This window comes from Mauremys mutica, chromosome 2 (assembly GCF_020497125.1).
Source record: "Mauremys mutica isolate MM-2020 ecotype Southern chromosome 2, ASM2049712v1, whole genome shotgun sequence".
In the NCBI taxonomy this organism is placed as follows: Eukaryota; Metazoa; Chordata; order Testudines; family Geoemydidae; genus Mauremys; species Mauremys mutica.
This window is the reverse complement of record NC_059073.1, coordinates 177,961,261-177,981,468: the sequence shown is the minus strand read 5'-3', so window position 1 is coordinate 177,981,468 and position 20,208 is coordinate 177,961,261. Positions and strand designations below refer to the sequence as shown.

Below are 20,208 nucleotides of genomic sequence, written 5' to 3'. Positions count from 1 at the left end.
ACATGGCCATTGTGTTGTCTGTGAAGACTGTGACATGATGGCCTTGAAGGTGTTCGCGGAATACCTGACACACGAGGCGTACTGCTCTCAGTTCCCTTATGTTGATGTGTAGAGTTATTTCTTGTGCAGACCATAGACCTCGTGTGAGAAGTCCCGCAAGGTGAGCGCCCCAGTCCAGCGATGACGCATCCGTGGTCAGGGCTAGAGAGGGCTGTAGGGCATGGAATGGCATCCCCCTGCAAACCACGGTGGGATTTAGCCAACAATCCAGAGAGGCTAAGACCTCCGTTGGCACAGTGAGAATTGTGTCCAAGCTGCCTTGGCCTGGACAGTACACTGATGAGAGCCAGGTCTGAAGTGGATGGAGAAATAGTCTGGCATGTCTGGTCACTAAAGTGCACGAGGCCATGCGGCCCAGAAGAGCGAGGCACGTGCGTGCTGCTGAGGTCGGGAAGTTTTGGAGGCCATGAATAATGGTCATCATGGACTGGAAGCAGGCCTGCAATAAGCATGCCCTGGCTAGATTTGAGTCTAGCATCACCCCAATGAAGTCTATTCTCTCTGTAGGTTCCAGAGTGGACTTTTCAGTGTTGAGCAGCAGGCCGAGTTGCTTGAACAAGCTCATGACGAAACGAACATGAGACCGCACCTGCAGCTCAGAGGGACCTCGAATGAGCCAGTCGTCGAGGTATGGAAACACTTGTATCCAACGTCGGCGGAGTGAGGCCGCTACGACAGCCATACATTTTGTGAAGTCTCTTGGTGCTGTGGACAGGCCAAAGGGAAGGATAGTAAATTTGAAATGCTGCTGGTTGACCACAAAGCGAAGGAATCGCCTGTGCGGTGGGTAAGTCGCCATGTAGAAGTACGCGTCCTTCACGCAGAGGGCAGCGTACCAGTCTCCAGGCTCCAGGGAAGGGATAATGGTTCCCAAGGATATCATGCGGAACTTCAACTTTACCATGAATTTGTTGAGTCCGCGCAGGTCCAGGATAGGCCACGGACCCCCCTTTGCCTTGGGGGATTAGGAAGTAATGGGAGTAAAACCCCCTGCCCCTCAAATCCTTTGGGACCTCTTCTACCGCTCCGATAGCCAGAAGCGCTGTACCTCCTGTAAGAGGAGTTGCTCGTGAGAGGGGTCTCTGAAGAGGGACTGAGAGGGAGGGTGAGAAGGCGGGGGGGAAACAAACTGAAGATGGTATCCAGTTTCCACCATGCGTAGGACCCAGCGGTCTGACATTATGCGTGACCATGCAGGGAGGAAATATGAGGAGGTTGAAGAAAGGCAGGAAAGGATCTTGCAAGGAGACTGGTGCTCCGTCCTCAAGCGCACCTTCAAAAGTTTTGTTGGGCCCCGCTGATGGTTTTGGGGGACCCTGATTCTGGCCTCCTTGAGGACCAGATTGTCGTCTCCTATTACCACGGCCAAGCCTTCTAGTGAACTCTTGCCGTGGTCGAGGGTTAGGGTAGGTGCGCTGTGGCTGGGGCCGGAATGGTCTGCGTTGCGTCACCGGGGTATGAATGTCCAGTGAGCACATGATGGCCCGGTTGTCCTTCAAACTCTGAAGCCTGGGGTCAGTTTTATCAAATAGCAGCCCCTGGCCATCAAAGGGCAGGTCTTGAATGGTCTGCTGCAGCTCTGGTGGAAGACCGGACATTTGTAGCCATGAGATGCGGCGCATAGCCACGCCCGAGGCTAGAGTTCTAGCCGCCGAGTCTGCCGCATCTAAAGATGCCTGCATGGATGTCCTCGCCTCTTTCTTGCCCTCTTCAAGCAATGCTGCAAATTCCTCTCTGGACTCCTGGGGGACCAACTCTTTGAACTTCCCCATGGAGGTCCAGGTGTTATAGTTATAACGGCTCAGGAGGGCCTGCTGGTTAGCTACCCTGAGCTGTAGACCACCAGTGGAATAAATCTTGTGCCCGAATAAATCCAGGCGCCTAGTGTCCTTGGACTTAGGGGCGGGCGCTTGCTGGCCATGTCTCTCCCGCTCGTTCACCGTCTGCACCATGAGGGAGCAAGGGTGGGAGTGAACATACAGATAGTCATATCCCTTGGAAGGCACCATGTATTTCCTCTCCACCCCTGGCCGTGGGAGGAATAGACGCTGGGGACTGCCAGATCGTATAGGCATTAGCCTGGATGGTCCTAATGAAAGGCAGGGCAACACGTGTGGGGGCATCGGCCGATAAAATGTCCACCACCGGGTCCTCCACTTCCACCACCTCCTCCACCTGCAGGTTCATGTTCTGTACCACCCTACACAGGAGATCCTCGTGTGCGCGACGATCTATAGGCAGTGGGCCAGAGGAGGACGTGCGTGCCACTGCCTCATCAGGCGAGGAGAAACAGGATACCCCCAGGACAAGCGGATCCTGGGGAAGGTCTGGCTGGGGAGGGTCCTGCTGCTCTAGGTCCACTACGCTGGTGGCATGGGCCTGATCTGGTGGCAGGACAGTCACGTCTGAGTCTACCGGGTTAGGGCAGCTCACAGTGGCCTCAGGCATCCGATGCTCCAAATGAGCGGATCGAGAAGCACCTGAGGGGACACCTTGGGCTTGGTGGTATGCCTAAGGAGTCCAGAAGGACCATTGTGGGGGTCCCTGATCAGGATCCTGTCCTTCATATTGTCCCTGGCTAGCACCCTCAGCGTCATGGCCCTAGGTGTGATAGCCATTCCCCGCTTGGGACGACGAAGAATTTGGTCGCGAAGGCCAAGGAGGGGCCGAACGCCCATGTGGCACTGCACCGTCCCGCTCTGTCAGTTCGCGCCTGGGAGCTTGAGACTGGTGACGGGATCTTCGGCGGTACCGCAATCGGGATCGGGACCGATGGTCATAACAGTGCCGGGAAGCCAATCTAGATCTCGATGAGGATCTACGGTCCAGGCGGTGTCGGGATCGGCTGCGAGGCGACCGGTGCCGGGAGCCGGATTGGTACTGATCATACCGGGAGGGAGACCTGCGTGAGGTGGAGCGGCGCCATGAGTACAACCGGCGCTGAGATGGGGATCAGTGCCAAGACTGCGAGCGGTGCCAGGTCCGGGACCATTGGAGGGATCGGGACCGCGACCCAGACCGGGACCGAGATCGGTGCCAAGCTGTCTCACTCTGCGAGGAGGGTCGCATGAAGGCAAGTTTCCCTATGGATTGAACAGTCCGCACCAGCGGTGCCGAGGGCTGGGGCAGTCCAGGCTCCGTTAGCGTGATCAGGTCACGAGCGGTGGAGAAGGTCTCCAGAGTGGAAAGCAGGCAGAACTCAACCACAGTGCGCACCGGGGAGCTTGTGTGCACCGGACTCAACGGCCCTTGTGTCACCGGAATCAACGGTGCCGAAATCAGCGGTGCCGGAGTTGGAGCCTTAGTGGGATGGTCTGGTCGGGGCTGTTGCTCCAATGGGGCCACAGGCGGTATCTGCAACTGTATAGAAGCAGCAGGTGGTTTGTGCTGCTTCTTGGGCCACGGAGACAGCGAACGATGTCGCGACTGTACCAGTGGCGGAGACGTCCGGTGCTGAGAGCCTTTGCTGGTGCCGGGTCGTTCTGGTGCTGTAGGCGCACTTCGGACTGACAGCGTCTGGTCTGTGCGTGGTACCGAAGGCGCTGGGCTATGTGCCACTTCCATTAGGAGCTGTTTTAAACAAAAGTCCCGCTCCTTTTTTGTTCGAGGCTTGAAAGACTTATCTGGTTGACGGGATTCCCCCAGGCACTTCAAGCAGGAGTCGTGGGGGTCTCCCGTAGGCATCGGCTTGAGACAGGCCGAGCAAGGTTTGAAACCCGAAGACCTGGGCATGGGCCCTGGTACTGGGGAGGAGCGAAGGGGATGAACCTCATTTCCTCCAAGTACTAACTAGACTATATACAAACTCATTGGTAAGTACACTATAACTACAAAAAAATATTTACAACTACACTAAACATCTATCTATAATACAATGAGGAAAGCTAGGGAGGTGGAGATCAGCTATGCCACGCTCCACAGTTCCAACGGACCGTCACAGGCGGTAAGAAGGAACTGAGGGGGCGCTGGGTTGGCAGGGACATATATCCGGTGCCATAAGGGCGCCACTCCAGGGGGCACCTCAGTCGACCCACCGAGTGTTGCTAGGGTAAAAATCTTCCGACGATAGTGCATGCGGTGCGCACACACCTAATTGCAATCGATATGAGCAAGCACTCAAAGAAGAAAAAATGGTTACCAGCCTTTCCATAACCTTACCTTTCACTGGAGATGTGCACGCGCCCAAAGCACAGTCGCCTGAAATTTTTCCCTTGGTGGTACCTGTCAGGTCAGCTCTGGTGCGCTCTGGTGCCACGAGCTCATAGCACCAGTATAAAGGGCCTGGCTGACCCCGCAGGCCTTCAGTTCCTTCCTTCTGGCCAACTCCAAAAGAGGGGTAATGAGGGCGGGTTGTGGAATGGACATGTCCAACACATCTCAAAGAACAACCGTTATGAAAAGGTTAGTAATCATTTTTTCTTCAAGTGCTTGCACATGCCTATTCCACTTTAGGTGACTCCCAAGCAGTAGCATAGGATGGTGGAATCGGAGTTCTCGACCGAAACTGGCATCATCCCTAGCCTGTTCAGTAATGGAATAATGAGTAGAAAATGTATGCACTGATGACCAAGTTGCCACTCTGCAAATGTCCTGAATAGGGACATGAGCCAGCAATGCTGATGCTTGTGCTCTCATGGAGCGTGCAGTCAGGATAGCTGGTGGTGGAACACCTGCTGCTCATAACACATGCGAATGCATGATGTAATCCATGATGAAAGTCTCTGAGCCGAGTTCTTTCAGCAATCGCCATGAAGAGTTGGATGGATCTACAGAGTGGTTTGATCCTCTCAATGTAGAATGTTAGGGCACATCTGACATCCAGAGTATGGACTTGGTGCTCGTGTGTGTTTTTAGGTAGAAAACTGGCAGAAAGATTGAGGGATTACTGTGAAATCACCTTTGGGAGGAAAGCAGAGTAAGGGTGAAGCTGCAGCTTATCCTCAAAGAAGATTGTATATGGGGGGGTCCGATGTAAAAGTACGGACCTACAAGACCCTCCTGGCTAAAGTAATAGCCATCAGAAAGGCCACCTTCCAGGAAAGGTATGACAAGGGCACATTGCCAGTGGCTCAAACGTGGGTATGGGGGGCTCTCAGTTTTGACAAGACCAGCTTTAGGTTTCTGTACAGGGTTGCACTCATGTCTCAGGAACACCTCCTGGCTGAGTGTGTGTGCCTGCACCCTCTCTCTACCTGTTTGTGTTGGGTCTTTGCTGACTCAGCCCTCTGGACAAGTCATTCAGAGTGAGTGAGTGTGTGTGAGAGAGAGAGAGAGTGATAAAAGCAAAGCAAATCCCTTTCAGGGTACAAGTCCAACAGGGGCCTCTTACCCAGGGAGCTTTTTAGTAGTGCTTGCCCTGGCTCTGCCTGGAGAGATTTGGCAGTCTCTCACTCCAGTAGATCAGGGTCTTCTCCCTCAGGCCTTTCTACAGGGAGAGCCATTCACTTTCCACCCTGGTTGCTCAAGGTCTTCTCTCCCAGGCCTATCTACCTGGACAGCTTTAATAATCTCTTCCCCTTTTAGTCAGGGTTCACCCCACCAGGCCTCTCTTACCTGGAGAGATTTTCCAATTCAGTGCCCTCCGTAATGTCTCTCTCAGTTTGTCCCCACTCCAGAATAGAGCAATGCCCCAGGACTCCTTCCCTGAAGGCAGTCTTTGCCTTCTCAGGGCCCTTGTGGCCCCAGCTCTTCATATGGGCCACTAAAAGAGTTTAGCTCCCCCATTCTGGGGTGCCTCAATGCCCAGGCTACTTCTCCCAGTGACTAATGAGGGTTGGGGGGGACCTGGGCCCACCCACTAATCTGGGTCCCAGCCCAGGGACCCTGTAGATAACAGCTGTTGCTGTGTCCCTTTATCTAAGTTGCACTACTGCTCTAGTTCCCCGGGCCACTTCCCTGTGCCATCTTCACCCTTACCTCAGGGCTTTGTCTTTATGGAGTCCCTGCAATCAAGCTCAGGACTCCTTCTTGCTCTCCATGGCTTCTGGCAGCACTACCTTGGACTACCCCGAGGTCCTGCAGCTCCCTCAGCCAGCCACACACCATCCATGCTCCTCCAGCTCTAGCAAGGAACTCAACTTGGTCTGGCCCTGCAGCTCTTCTTATACTGACCTGCTGGGCCCTGATGGGCTGCTTCCCACATAGCCGCTCTAGACAGGGCCAAAAGGCTTCCAGCAGGGGGCCTCAGGTCCTAGTCCACCCATCACAGTCCCATGGAGGGACTGGCTCCTGTATTTGTGAGTACAGTCTTTCTAGGCCTTTGAGGAAACAAATGGTCATCTCATGTGAAATAATGGATCAGTTATTCACCAGGGAGGATGGAATGCTGAAATCACTATGAGATGAACCTTAAACTGATGAAATCGCTAAAACTTGCTGTTTCAGGTGTAAAAAATACTCAAGAACGGCCTGCAGCGATGACTGTGGGAGTGAGACTCCACGCTGGGATGCCCAAATGGAGAGGTACATAGCCCTGGTAAAGGGCTTCCTGCTACCTAATAGGACCCAGCAGACCTGTCTGAGCAGACCAACTCGACACTATTTATCCACAGAGCTTCCAGGCCATCAAGTGGATGGTGATGCTGAGGTTAGGGTGGAGCAGCCAACTGTGATTCTGGGAGATCAGGTCTGGGAGGAGAGGGAGCATGAGAATGACCTGTGCCCTGTCCTGCTTGATTTTCACCAGAACTTTGTGCATGAGCAGGATGGGGGAAAGCGTAGAACAAGTGCACTGTCCACATGAGCAAAAAGGCATCCGTGAGCGAGCCCAGGGCTGTGGCCTCATAGGAAGCAAAACTGGTGACACTTTCTGTTGCGTCAGGTCACAAACAGTGTCTATTTGGGGAGTCGCCTAATGCTGGAAAACATCCCTGACGATATCCGGGCGAGGGGATCACTCTAGTGACGGGAGAAACACCTGCCCGTTCATTTTGCACTCTTGGAAGATGAGAAGCCTCAAGGTGGACTGACTGGGTTATGGAAAAAACTCTCACAAGTGAATTGCTTCCTGACACGGGGGAGAGAGAGCAAGCCCCTCCCTGCCTGATGAGGTAGAACATGGCTGCAGCGTTGCCCATGAGCACTAGCACACTCCTGCCCATAATGTGAGGAGGAACACCTGACAGGCCAGACAAACTGCCTTGGGCTCTCTGACATTGATGTGTCTTCTGGGGACCACAGGCTTTGGGTCTGAGGGGCTCTGGGTGAGCTCCCAAGCCCAACTCTGACATGTCTGAGATCACAGAAATCAAAGGTTGGGGCCAGGCGAAGGGAACACCTGAGCAACCCGCCAGAGGGTCCAGGCACCAACTGAGGGAGGCTAGGACTGGGGAAGGCACTGTGAGCATGGAGTCTAGATGGTGGCGGTTCAGTGAGTAGACCAAGGCCAGTCAAGCCTAATGGAGCCTGAGGCATAGTCTTGCATGCTGCACCATGTAAATGAATGGGGCCCTGTGACCTAAAAGTCTCAGACAAAAACATAATAAGGTGGTCCTTGATGTGTGCCATTAGTGACATGATCATGTGAAACGGCGTTCTGGGAGGAAGGCCTTGGCCTGGGTGGAGTCAAGCACAGCTCTGATAAGCTCTATCCTCTGCACCGGAGTGAGAATAGACTCCTGCTGGTTTAATCAGCAGGCCCGAGGCCCATCAAGTCGACTGTTTGAGGTGGATTCTGGACTCTACCTGAGCCTTGGACTGGCTTCTGATTAGCCAGTCATCCAGATACAGGTAGACTTGCATCCCGTCTTCTCAGGAAAGTCGCCACTACTGCCATGCACTTTGTAAACACTTGCGGGGCCATTGATAGGCCAAACTGGAGAACCAGGAATTGGTAGTGGGCCTGGTTCACAAAAAACCTGAGGAACCTTCTGTGGCCTTGGAAGATCAAAATGAGAAAATAGGCATCTCTTAAATCAAGAGCAGAGTACCAGTCCCTGGGATCTGGGGGGGGATAATGGAAGCCAGGGAGACCATGCAGAACTTCAGTTTCTTGACACAGCCATTGAGTCGGCACAAGCCTAGAATAGGTCTGAGACCACCCTTGAGGTCCTGTAGGGATTGCTGGACCTCAAGAGACCGGAGGACTGTAGCCACGAGCTCTTAAGCATGGCCAACGTGGAGGCCACGGACCTGGCCACCAAGTCCACCATATCCAGGGATGCCTGCAAGGAGGCCCAAGCTATTACCTTCCCCTTCTCCACCAGTGAGGAGAACTCCTGCCTGGACTCTTGGGGAAGTGAGTCTTTGAACTTCAACATGGAGTCCCACACACTGAAGTTGTACCTGTCCAGCAATGCCTGCTGGCTGGCGATCCTAAGCTGTAGTCCCCCGGTAGAATAAACCTTTCTATTGAAAAGGTCCAGTTTCTTGGAGTTGCCCCTTGCTTTAGGAGTTGCCCCTTGTAGGCCCTGACTCTCCCATTCATTGACCGCTGAGACCACCAAGGTCCCCAGGGGGCAGGAGGGAGAGATGAGAATATAGGAACTCGTAACTTTTTTCGATGTGGGGGGGAAGGGAGGCAGGGGTTTGCAACAGGGCTTTCACTGGGTCCATAATGGCTTCATTGAGAGGTAGAACAACTATCGACATACCCACAGCAACCAAGATGTCAAACAGGCTATGGGAGGATTCTTTCATTATCTCTGCTTGCAAGCCTGTTAGAGGCCAACCTCTTCAATAGCTCCAGGTGGGCCTTATAATCATCTTGAGGAGGCGACACATCCACCCCGACACTGCCTCATCCGGGGAGGAGGGTGAGGCAGCCTGCACACGCAGAGGACCTCCTCCTCTCCTTCTGCACTGACGGGATCCCGCAGATTCGCATCCTGAAGTTCAATACCGGGCTCAATGCCGAAGTCCAGGTCGGGCACTGCCCAATGAGACGGAGGCACTCTTCTCTTGGAAGCCTCCGAGTCAGAGCTTCTAGAATGAGTCCCTGGCATTGGGGCAAACCCCAAAGGGTTCCAAAAGGGCGAACAGTGACCACTAGACCAAGGACGCGGTGGGCACACCTGTGCTGGGGTCCATGATGGGGCTTGGATGGCTGGAGGGATAACAAGGGCGACTCCTTGGATGGGAGGAGTTTGACCCAACCTTCAAATCAGCTAACAAGTTTTCCTCCAGGAATCATGATGGTGTGGTTCCTACTGGTGCCAGAAACTGGTGCTGAGGCTGGGAGGCTTGTGTCGGGGCCAGCCACGACATTTTTCTTCTAGAGGTACCGCAGGGTCTGGAACCAGATGACAGCTGGGGGCTACATGTTCCTCCTGCCCACTGGCACCAATGCTGCCGATTCTTGTACTGCCGGTGATACTGAAAGTGACAGCAGGTCTCTGGCCTCAGCAAATGCCTCCGGGCGAAACTCCACTAGCTGATGAAGAAGCGCCAACTAAACTATATAACTAAGCAACTGTTCACACTCTAACTATACACAATATGAAGAAACAAATAAAAATGAAGAGCACTAAGAACAGCTTGCCATAGCATGCAGAGCAGTTTCAGCGAACATCACTGGCAGTAAGGAGGAACTGAAGGGGCGCAGGGTCAGCCAGGCCCTTTATACCAGCGCTGTGAGCACACAGCACCAGAGCCAACCCAATGGGTACCATTGAGGGAAAAATTTCTGGCAACTGTGCTCGGGGCACGCACACATCTACAGTGGAATGGCCATGTCCAGGCACTCAATGAAGAATCACTCTTTCCCTCCCGCATGGTTTCCAGTGTTGTTGCTTTCTGGTGCCAGAGAGCTGAGAGGAACAGTGTGGCAGAAGTTGGTTATCTGGGATACAGGATTGGGTGTTTTTTTATTTTAACTATTTTTTTTTTTTAATATGGGCAACCAAGTAAATATATAGATATTAAACTCTGGAAAGTGACTGTCACAGTTAAAAGGAAACATATGTATGTTAAATTTAGTTACCTATAAAAGTCTGGAGGTAAACTGGACAGCAGGGGGCATGCAGTGAGTGAGAGGAGGCTGTGCAGAGAGTCTGAGGAGAACGGGGAAGAGGAGTCTACAAAGGGACCATAATGGGCAAGTAGCGAAAAATGGGGGATTCAGGGGCAATGTTGAGCAAGGCCAGGAATGTACATTGGGTCAGGAATGTGAGAAGAGGTTCATATGCAGGGGGATCCTGTGTTGGTGAAACCAGGACTGTGCACTGGTCTTGATGATTGGAACAGGGAGCCCAGTCCCTTTGTGTCAAGGCACCAGTGAATGAAAGGCTACCCACAACAGCACTACTGCCTCAGCTCCATTGTGCACTCAGGCAACATCACTGGGGCCGTAAATTGAAGACATCAGCCCTCAGAGACTGGTCATCTTCCTACCTCCCCAATTCTTAGGCCCCACTCTTTGGACAGCACTCATCTCTCCTCAATACAATCCTTCATCCCTCCCAAAGCCACACATATCTGTTTCCCTCTGCTCCTTCCCATAACCCCACTCTACCCTGAACCCCTCACTGTCCCCCCTCAGCTCCTGACACCAGGAAGCAGCACTGTGGGGAGCCTTGGGAATGCATAGAGATGAGCAAGAATATGATCGGGGCAGGAATAGAAGGAGGAGAAATATGAAGCTTATTTTTCCATTAAGATTATTCAAGATTTAAAAAGCTTTGAAAAATGCCAAGTTTCTTAGAGAACACATTTTAAAATAAATTTTAACTCAATTTTTCAGAAAACTTGTTCTGTAACTCAAATAGAGTAAATACAGTAATTTTATCAAAGATATATTGTATTCTTCATATAAAGCAAAGAAGTTGAAACCCTGCTTTAAGTGTAAAACTCAGTTCATCATTAACTCCAGAGTCATGTCCAGAGATTCCATAAGATCACCACCAGGGATAAAAAAAAAAAGGCATTGAAGTAGGAGTTGCTACTGTGCCTATTTTTATAAGTGCTGTTTCTGTGCATGCAACAAGGCACAGAGCCCATCCTAGGCTAACAGCTTTTCACAGTTCTGGAATCCATGCAGCATAATGCTCAGCTCCAAAAGTGGAGAACAAAAGAAGCTGGGATCTGCATAAGTAATTTCACAAAGGGAAAATTGCAATATCCAGTTTCACATGTGTAAAATATCAATTGTGGCACTAAGGATGCACAGTACACTAGTTTCACACTAATAATTTCTCCCTCTGATTGAGGATTACATATATGTTAAATATGAAATATGAAATCCAAACTGCTTCTTTGCTACTCATGCACAAAACCTCACTCCCCACCTTGGTCTGCCAGATTTAACCATCCAGACACATAGGAGAGCACATCTTTTATCCTCTTTGTTTGGGAAAGTCTTGGGACTTGACTTTTATTTGCATCAGTGTTCAGTGGTTGGTAATAATTCTGTTTATCTAAAGAGCACTGGAAGCCCACTCTATTGTGTTTGACTTTATATTTGGATGTTATGTTTTCAATATTGTTTGGGGCACCATCACAATCAGATTGGTTCTCATTAATTCTAGTATCAATCAAAATAAAACAGCTATGCAATTCACTTAAAGCAAGAATAATTTTTTTCCTTGCTCAAATAATTCAAACATTGCTGAATAGATTTTCTTCAACTTTTCAAAAAGAAAACATAGAACCATAGGGTGAGAAGGGACCGCAAGCGTCATCTAGTCTAACCCCCTGCCAAGATTCAGTACATATCTGTATACTGAAACAAAATATGAAAAATATTCAGTCCACATGGTAACTGAGGGTGAAAGAGTAAGCCATTAAAAATAGGAAATAAGAATGAAAGTGCTTTCTCACCCATAACCAAAGCATATCACAATGCTAGAATTTCTGATCTTTTTTCCATTGTGTACAAGTATTTAACTAATATTTATCATTAATCTACTTTATACAGTCATTATACTAAATGAGATCCAATATCACTTTATCACAATCAATTTCATGTTCTTAATTTCAATTTATAAAATTCAAATGGATTACCTGTAAGTGTTGAAAACAAGAAGCTGAAGTAGTCCACATCGTTCACTGAACTGTCCTGCACTTGGCATTTCCATCCAGCAAAGGAAGATCTATTTAAAAACAAAAACAATGAGAGGGCTATTATAAAACACTATAATTAAAAGTACACGTCTGGAAATTAAACATTAATATAATCAATTTAAAAATCAAATCAGCATGCGTTATTTTTAGCACACCTGCCCCCAACTGTTAAAGTAAAGCTTAAACCAGCTTCACCCAATTTTATTTGCCTATTTGGGTGTTTTGTTTGTTGTTTTTAAATGGATAACAGAAAACTTTCCTCCTCTATGACTGTCATCAAAGGTGGCCTGTAGATTGTGTTACTGAGCTGTAAATTTTCATAACTATTGATACAACACTTATGGGGAAAAAATAACAGCCACCAGACACAATAACTTAGACCAATTATATTTTACCTGGAACCTTATTTTACATTTGATGTTATAGATTTAAAGTAAAACTATTTTTTTTAAATTAAAAAGTCACTATTTTGCAAGGCCAAGTTATATTTTTCATTATATTCAGTAACTTTAAAATATCTCTTTTTACACGACAATGGAGTCCATTAAATAGTAGTGTCAGCATATATTTAGAATGGATAAGGATCTTAAACACAGAAATTATAATAAAAAAAATAAACATACAGAGAAAGAGACCTAACTTAAAATTTGCTCTGAAGTCTCTCATGTGTTATTTTTTTTAATAGGTAAGACATAATGCAGAGCTAATAGCACCACCTATTAAGGTTGCCCAACACTTTCTATTATAAGACTTTGTTTTCAGTTGCTTGTAACTTTGTCAAACTAATTATTTGGGTTGAAATTTCCCAGGCTGCGTGTCTGCCTCAGCCAAAATGGTTCAGCCATCTCCAAGAATGAGATTAGGGGGAACATATGGTGCTTTGCCCATGTTAACTTTTGATGACCTTTTCTTTGAGAAGCACTAGAACCCCCCAAGATTTGAAGCAGAAACTTGAAACTTGGCGTGGGGTGGCCTGTTTGTCAGGGATGAGACTTTTCCTGCAACCATGAAAATCCACCCAAATTTGGCCAAGTTATAAGCCTTTGAGAAAACTGCAGTTCACACATGCTCAGTATAGAGATGCTAGAATCTTCGTAGCTTAATTCCCCCAAAATTCTGCCTGCCCTAATCATACTCCATCCCAGGGCTTCAGGGGCCCAAGCAGGATTTCTGTGCAATTACAGCACTGGACTGTTCTAACCCATGCTGGGTCCTGATCCAGGCACCAGAACTGTACACAGGGAGCCAGTCTCTCTTTTAGTTTCAATGCACCCTTTGCTGATACCCAAGTAGCTTGGAGCGAGAAGCTGCCTGAATTGCATGCAGAGGAGACAAGAGCTATACCTGGGGAGCACAGACAGGGACAAGGAGCCTGGGAGATAAGGGGGCCTCAGAGCCAGTCCTGGTTAGGCAAAGAGACGAACTGGGAGCCGGGGGAAGCAGAGAAAATTGAGACTAGATGGGCAAGGAGAGAGGTGTCAGGGAGGGAAAGATTTATTGGATAAACACTAATTTCCTTTTTTATTTTTTCCCCCTGGGGGTGTTTTATTTGTGTTCATTAGTTAAAACCAAAAATCAGAAGCCCTTCCTACAGTGGAAGCCCTTATGTCTCCTGGTGAAGACAATGGCAGACTACACAGAGGACAGTTCTCTATTCAATGACAGGGAGGACTCTTTTCCGTGACGGTGAGGAGTAGACCTCTAGAGGCTGTAAAGATGTGTAAGGTGCCCTGGTTCTTCCTACTCTCAACTACCAAGGCCAGGATCGATGCTGAGAGGTGTGACAACACAGCCAGAGTTGTGCTTGTTGAGTCCAGAGTTGTAGGCTGCTCCTTCTCTCCAGCCCATGATGCTGTGCGGGGCTTGAAGAATTTCCCTCCAGAGGCCTTGCCATATCAGTCCTTATGGGAAGGCACAGAACTCCTGCCTTGGTCTCAGAGAGCCCATTTCAGGGCCTGACTTCAACACTGGAAATGATGGTGATACTGACTTTGACATCAATGTGGAGGTCAGGCCAGGTGTTGGGGCGGAGGTGGGCAAACTACAGCCACATCTGGCCCGCAAGACCCTCCTGCCCGGCCCCTGAGATCCTGGCCCGGGAGGCTAGCCCTGGCCTCTCCCCTGCTGTCCCCCCTCCCCCGCAGCCTCAGCTCACTGTACTGCCGGCACAATGCTCTGGGCGGTGAGCTCTTGCCAGGCAGTGGAGCTGCAGAGCCGCAGAGCTGCAGCCTGTCCTGGTGCTCTGGGCAGCACGGCTGTAGCACCACCAGTCACCAGTGCTCCAGACAGCATGGTAAGGGAGCAGGGGGGGTTGGATAGAGGGCAGGAGAGTTCAGGGTGGTGGTCAGGAAGGAGAGGGAGGGTTGGATGGGATGGCGGGGGGCAGTCGGGGCAGGAGTTACGGGGGCAGTCAGGGAGAAGGGGTGGTTGGATAAGGCAGGGGTTCTGGGGGGGCCAACAGGGGGCGAGGAATGGAGGAGTTGGATGGGGCAGGAGTCCTAGGTGGGAGGGGGCGTCAGGAGGCATCAGGGGCGAGGAGCCGGGGGCGGGGTCGGATAGGGGGCAGGGCCAGGCCACATCTGGCTGTTTGGGGAGACACAGCCTCCCCTAACATACAACATACAGCCTTCCATACAATTTCAGAAACCCGACGTGGCCCTCAGGCCAAAAAGTTTGCCCGCCCCTGTGCTAGTGTGTTGATGCTAGATCTTTTCTCATTGCTAACTTCTCTGCATCAGCCTTAGGTATCACCTGTCTGCTTGACAGGACACTGAACAATGCTGGCTTGTCCACTAGTATGATTCTGGAGCTCATTTCCTTAGAGTCTGAGGAGACCTTCATGGACTGTTCCAGAAGGTGGAGTTTCATTTTTTGTGTGTGTGACTTGTTCATACTTATGGAGAAGGACAAGCATATCAAACACCTGTCTGCAATTCCCTCAGGCAGAACAGACACCTACTGTGACCATCCTTCAGGGGGATTAGTCCCCAACAGGACAGACAGGGCTTGAAGCCCACAGGTTTTAAGTCCTCTATTTTGAAAAGCCTACAGAGGGAGCTTATAAAGGGGGATCAAATCACAGCGGTCAAAAATAGGAGCTCACAAGTAGTTCTGTAGATTTTGCAGAATTTAGCCTGAGCTAGGAACTAGCAGGTCAGACACATACCAGTTTCATCTTACTGCCACTATGAGACAAACCTTTCTGTCCCCCTGCAATACCCTCCCTCATTCACTACACAGCTTCCAACTTCTGCAACAAATGAGGAAGGGGTCCTACCAACAACCATTTCTTTTCTCTCACAATAGAATCCTTAGTCATCACAAGATCAGGTCCATCCAGCTCAGTGAACGAGGGAGGAGTCTGTTGTAATCATTGGGCTTACAACTTTACCTCATTTGTGAGTTCAACTGTAAAAAGTGAGGCCAAGTTTATAAAATGCCACAAAAACCTATAACAAATGCTGATGGGAAGAGGTGAAAAAGCAAGAGAGAAAGACTGAATTAGTCCAAACAAAAAGGCCTAGTAATATAACAAGGACTGTATCAAGATCATGCCTAGTAAACAAGAATATTGTAAAACCAAAAATGAGTGAACTGAATTTGGGGTGTCAAATCAGGCCTCACTGATGGAGGATAATAATAATAGGATGGACTATTCCATGCATCACTTCCCTTTGGGGTCCTTAAACAAAGAGATCTTGGGAAGAAAAATTGGCTATTGGAGTGAGCTTCATTACCTTGGCTTCCACACCCTGGAACCCCAGGCCTTCATCATCCTGATCCTGAGAGACTTCCCAACCAGACCAGGCCAGAAAGAGGGCCCCAAATGACATCATAACCTCTACCATCAGTGGCTGAATCCCAACCACCACTTGGGATATGAGACTCTCTCTACTCAACCCTACCCTCTCATGTCCTTTTTCTTCCCTATCACTATTTCTTTCATATCGCTCTCCTTTATTCATTCTTTCTAATAAGAATCTGATTTAGCCAACCAAGACTGTATATTTTGCAACGTTGTTGTGAGCCTGTGACCAGAAAGAAGCAGCTCAAAGCAATACCCTTAACAGTCCAATGCTGGCACAAGTTGCCCAATCTCAAAGCGGTTGATAAGACAGCATGCTGTGACAGTGTTTGCAAGGGAGAGTCAACAAGAGACAGAAACTGCATTTTCCATGTTTGCTATTCTTTTCTTTCCATTTTTGATTGTCTTGTTTTGCCTTTTTAGGGAATGGGATTGGATTTAAACATGACCACCAATAACAACAGCTCCAGCCCATCTTTTCCCCCAAAAGGACAGTAATTACCATCTTTAATACCATCTACAAGATTGTCAAACAAGGAGGGGGGAGGGGGAAGAGGGCTGCTTCTTTCTAAAATCTCTCTTTAGCAAAAGGGAAAAAGGAATGTTAATATGAAAGCCTTACTTAATATTTTACATTTCAAATGCTTTAACTGTTTCTTCCTTCTTTTCCTGCAGCCTTAATAAAAGGTTAGAAAGATTTTTAATGGTGTGGTTGCCATGGCACTAAGCAGGCTGAAGTCTGTACAACAAACTCTAAATCTTGTTTAAAATCGTTTAATGTTGGACAGTGACAGGATTATGTTAACACTTTTGACTCTTTGGGCCCCTTTATTCCATCTAAATGAATACAAGTCACATATGGAAAAAATAATGTGACCATATAATTAAAAGACTGTATCATAACACATATGCACAAGAGAGCCACACTAAAGTTGCACAAGCAACCTTTGTTCTGACATTTCCTAACTTTTGATTATTAAAGTTGCAATGTCAAGTAATGTTATTTTAACAGGTTTTTGTATGTAATTATCAAAGGCACAGAACATGCTCTAGGAGCAAGGAGATTTAGGTTCTGTGCCCGGCTATTCCATTTACTGTGAGACTTCAAGTAAGCCATTTACGCTCTCTGTGCCTCAGTTTCCTCATCTGTACAACAGATCACTTATTTGAGGATGGGGCTAGGCTGTTTTCAGTGGTGGCAGATGACAGAACAAGAAGCAATGGTCTCAACTACAGTGGGAGAGGTCTAGTTGGATATTAGAAAAACTATTTCACTAGGAGGGTGGTGAAGCACTGGAATGGGTTACCTAGGGAGGTGGTGGAATTTCCTTTCTTAGAGGTTTTTAAGGCCCAGCTTGACAAAGCCCTGGCTGGGATGATTTAGTTGGGGTTGGTCCTGCTTTGAGCAGGGGGTTGGACTAGGTGACCTCCTGAGGTCTCTTCCAACCCTAATCGTCTATGATTCTATTTGCCAGAGGGTATGTGATGTTCAATTAATTGTATAGGAATACTTTGAGAGCTTCAGATGAAAGTTTCTATAGACACCCAAAGTATTAGCATAGCCAAATATTGTGATACTAATATCTGCTGTGTGAAGCTAATCTATAAATTAAATACAAGACTAATGTGGTCACCCTTTCCATAGGATCCAAGTATCTAGTTAAAACTATTACCTTTTGAGGTTCATGGAGGTGATTAGGAAATGGGATCAAAATGTTCAGTATAAAGAGAAACCTCAATTTCAATGAATAAATGTAGATGCATTACAAACAGGTGAAAATAGCAAACTATCTTGCACACAAATTGTAGTTAAATATATTAATACTTTCACAAATAACTAAAAACTATATGTGCATTTCTGAAAATATATTTAAACACTGCTCATAATTTATAAGTTAGAAATATTTAACTCTTAAAACATGCCTTTTGTACTCTCCAATAGATGGGGGGAGGAGATGTATTTAAATGTAAGTTTTAGTTTCCCTTTTTTGAATAAATTCATTTTATCAAAGATAGGAATCTAACTGTTACAGAACTGTTGATGAGCGGGACCTCTTCAATCATCTAGTCCAAACCCTAAATTAACGATGATAAACTGTACACTATAATTTCCATAATTTTATCTAATCTCAATGAGAATCTCTCTATTGAGCATGTTGTAACTGCATCATTAGGCAACCTGTTCAACAGACCAATTGTTATTAAAAATCAAAGTTGAACCTTATTAACTTAAGCTCACTGCTTCTTTTGCTATTCATGTCACAGATTTTCCAGGTAGCAGCAGTTGTCAAAAGCCTCCTTTCTTACTTGTATTTGGCAAGAAAGTTGTGACCTTTTCTTTCAGATGCAGCCCTTGCTACTTTTATCTATGCCTTTATAATCTCCACTTTGCATTACTGGAATATACTCTATAGGACTATACCTCAAAACCACTGGGAAACTGCAGTTAGTGCAGAATGTGGCTATATCCCAAAAGGAGTCCATTATATTCATGCTTTGTGATCTATGCTAGCTACCAAATGATTTCTAAGTGAAGTTTAAGGTGTTGATTTTAACATATAAAGCCCTACATGGATCTTAACTATTTCTGAAACATCTCTTTCCATGTGATACCGTGGCAGCTACAACATACAAGGTGCTTGAGATAACAAATCCCTAGCTTAAATGGGAGGAGGTTGGGGTTCTCAACTCTGGAATACACTCTCTTACCCTCTTCCAGGCAGCCTGAGCTCAGATTTACTGACAGGAAATGTAGTAACTGAAAAATATTCATTTGCACTTTGAAATCCCTTACCACTCCCACCATCGTCTTTATTTTTGATGACAAACTTTTACTCTCCAAAAACTGACTAACAAATACAAAAACTACCTTTATTTCTTTAAAATAACCCACAAATTAAAGAAAGAAAACAGCAGAAATAGTACTGTTTAAGACACGCATGAAAGAGGTGCTGAGGCAGACACACACACAGCAGCTGCTGAGGCACACACATGCTACATATAGAACTCTTGGACATATTCTTCACATATATTGTCAAATCTTTCAATAAGCCCTGTTGTTGAGGCATTATAGGCTACCTTTCAAACATATGCATCTGAAAAGTACATACAAAATGTGCAAATGGACACATATGGTAACTGCTCACAATTACATTTTCAAGGAACAGGTATGCAGGTAAAGTTTAATGCATTAAAGGAAAGAACTAAAATAAATGGGTTTAGGACACAGGGTGTAGCCACTTGCATTTGCATATGATTTAACATAATTAGGGATGTAAATTCTGCTACTAGTTTAGTTAAGGGTAGTTAGGGTTTATCCACAGAAGAAAGTTGCACTGGATTAACTAAGTCAGCCAGCACCTATGAGACAAGGGAGTTATTCCTCAGAAGCCTCCAACATTGTCATGAGACACCTCCACCTTCCCTTCAGTCTTCCAAATTTGCACTCCACCATCATTCTGCAGCTACACAGTGTTTAGTTATACAGCTTCTTTCTCCTATTGAAGTATACTGTAAAAGGTTTCATAACCCAGGGATGCAGAAAATAAGATGGGTCTCCCAAAATGACAGAAGGAGTCACCATCATTATAGTGCTTAGTCATCTTGGGAGCAAAATAATTTTTTCCCATTGCATAAAACAGCTGAATTTCTAAATAACCTGGCATCATGGACCTTTCCAGACTACCCCCGTACTAATATTGATGCATTTTTCACAGCAGTCAACCTGGCCTTGCAGCTTGATGAAGAAACACCCTTTCTGTTGGTGAATTCTGAAACTAGTGTAGGAGGCAAAGAATAACTATCTGGGTCCCAACAATGACCCCACTACAATTTGGAAACCCCAACCAAGCAAATCCATCAATAATCTCCCATGAATTGGCAAGCTTTCTGAGCCTGACCCAGGTCTGCAGCACTCTCCTTCATGACAACAGCCCTGACAGTTACTCTACTAATACACCAAACTGGTTACCTACTAAATAGCAGCAATTGGGTTTGGCAAGCTTCCAGATGGTGACCACCACATATTCTCCACCATCTGAGGGGAATTCTCATGTTGGTGTTCCACCGCTTTGGGGTGAGCTCTGCTCAGATCTCTAGAAAAGCAGCCTGAAATTCTGCAGCCACTGCAGGTCATCCCAGTTGTACACGACTATCCTGTTCCACCAGTTGGATCCAATTGGCTGAGCCCACAAACAGTGCTCCACCAAGAGAAATGCTCCAGGAAAATGTCATGCAGAAGTATCTACTTGATTTCGTCCTCCTCCAGCAGTCTTTCTACATCATCATGGATGTCCCTCAAGTCAACCAGCACCATCTGGCTGTGTTGACTGCTAATACCTATGGAG

General features: G+C 47.5%; 1 protein-coding gene across 2 annotated transcripts in view; it reads right to left on the bottom strand.

Moving 5' to 3' along the window:
* TEX10 (testis expressed 10) overlaps window positions 1-20,208 on the bottom strand; it is a 129,990-nt gene that overhangs the window by 51,523 nt on the left and 58,259 nt on the right. For both annotated transcript variants that reach the window (XM_045004810.1, XM_045004809.1), the window contains one exon: window positions 11,998-12,086. In XM_045004810.1, coding sequence (XP_044860745.1) covers window positions 11,998-12,086 — 89 coding nt within the window. The remainder of the gene's footprint in view (window positions 1-11,997; window positions 12,087-20,208) is intronic.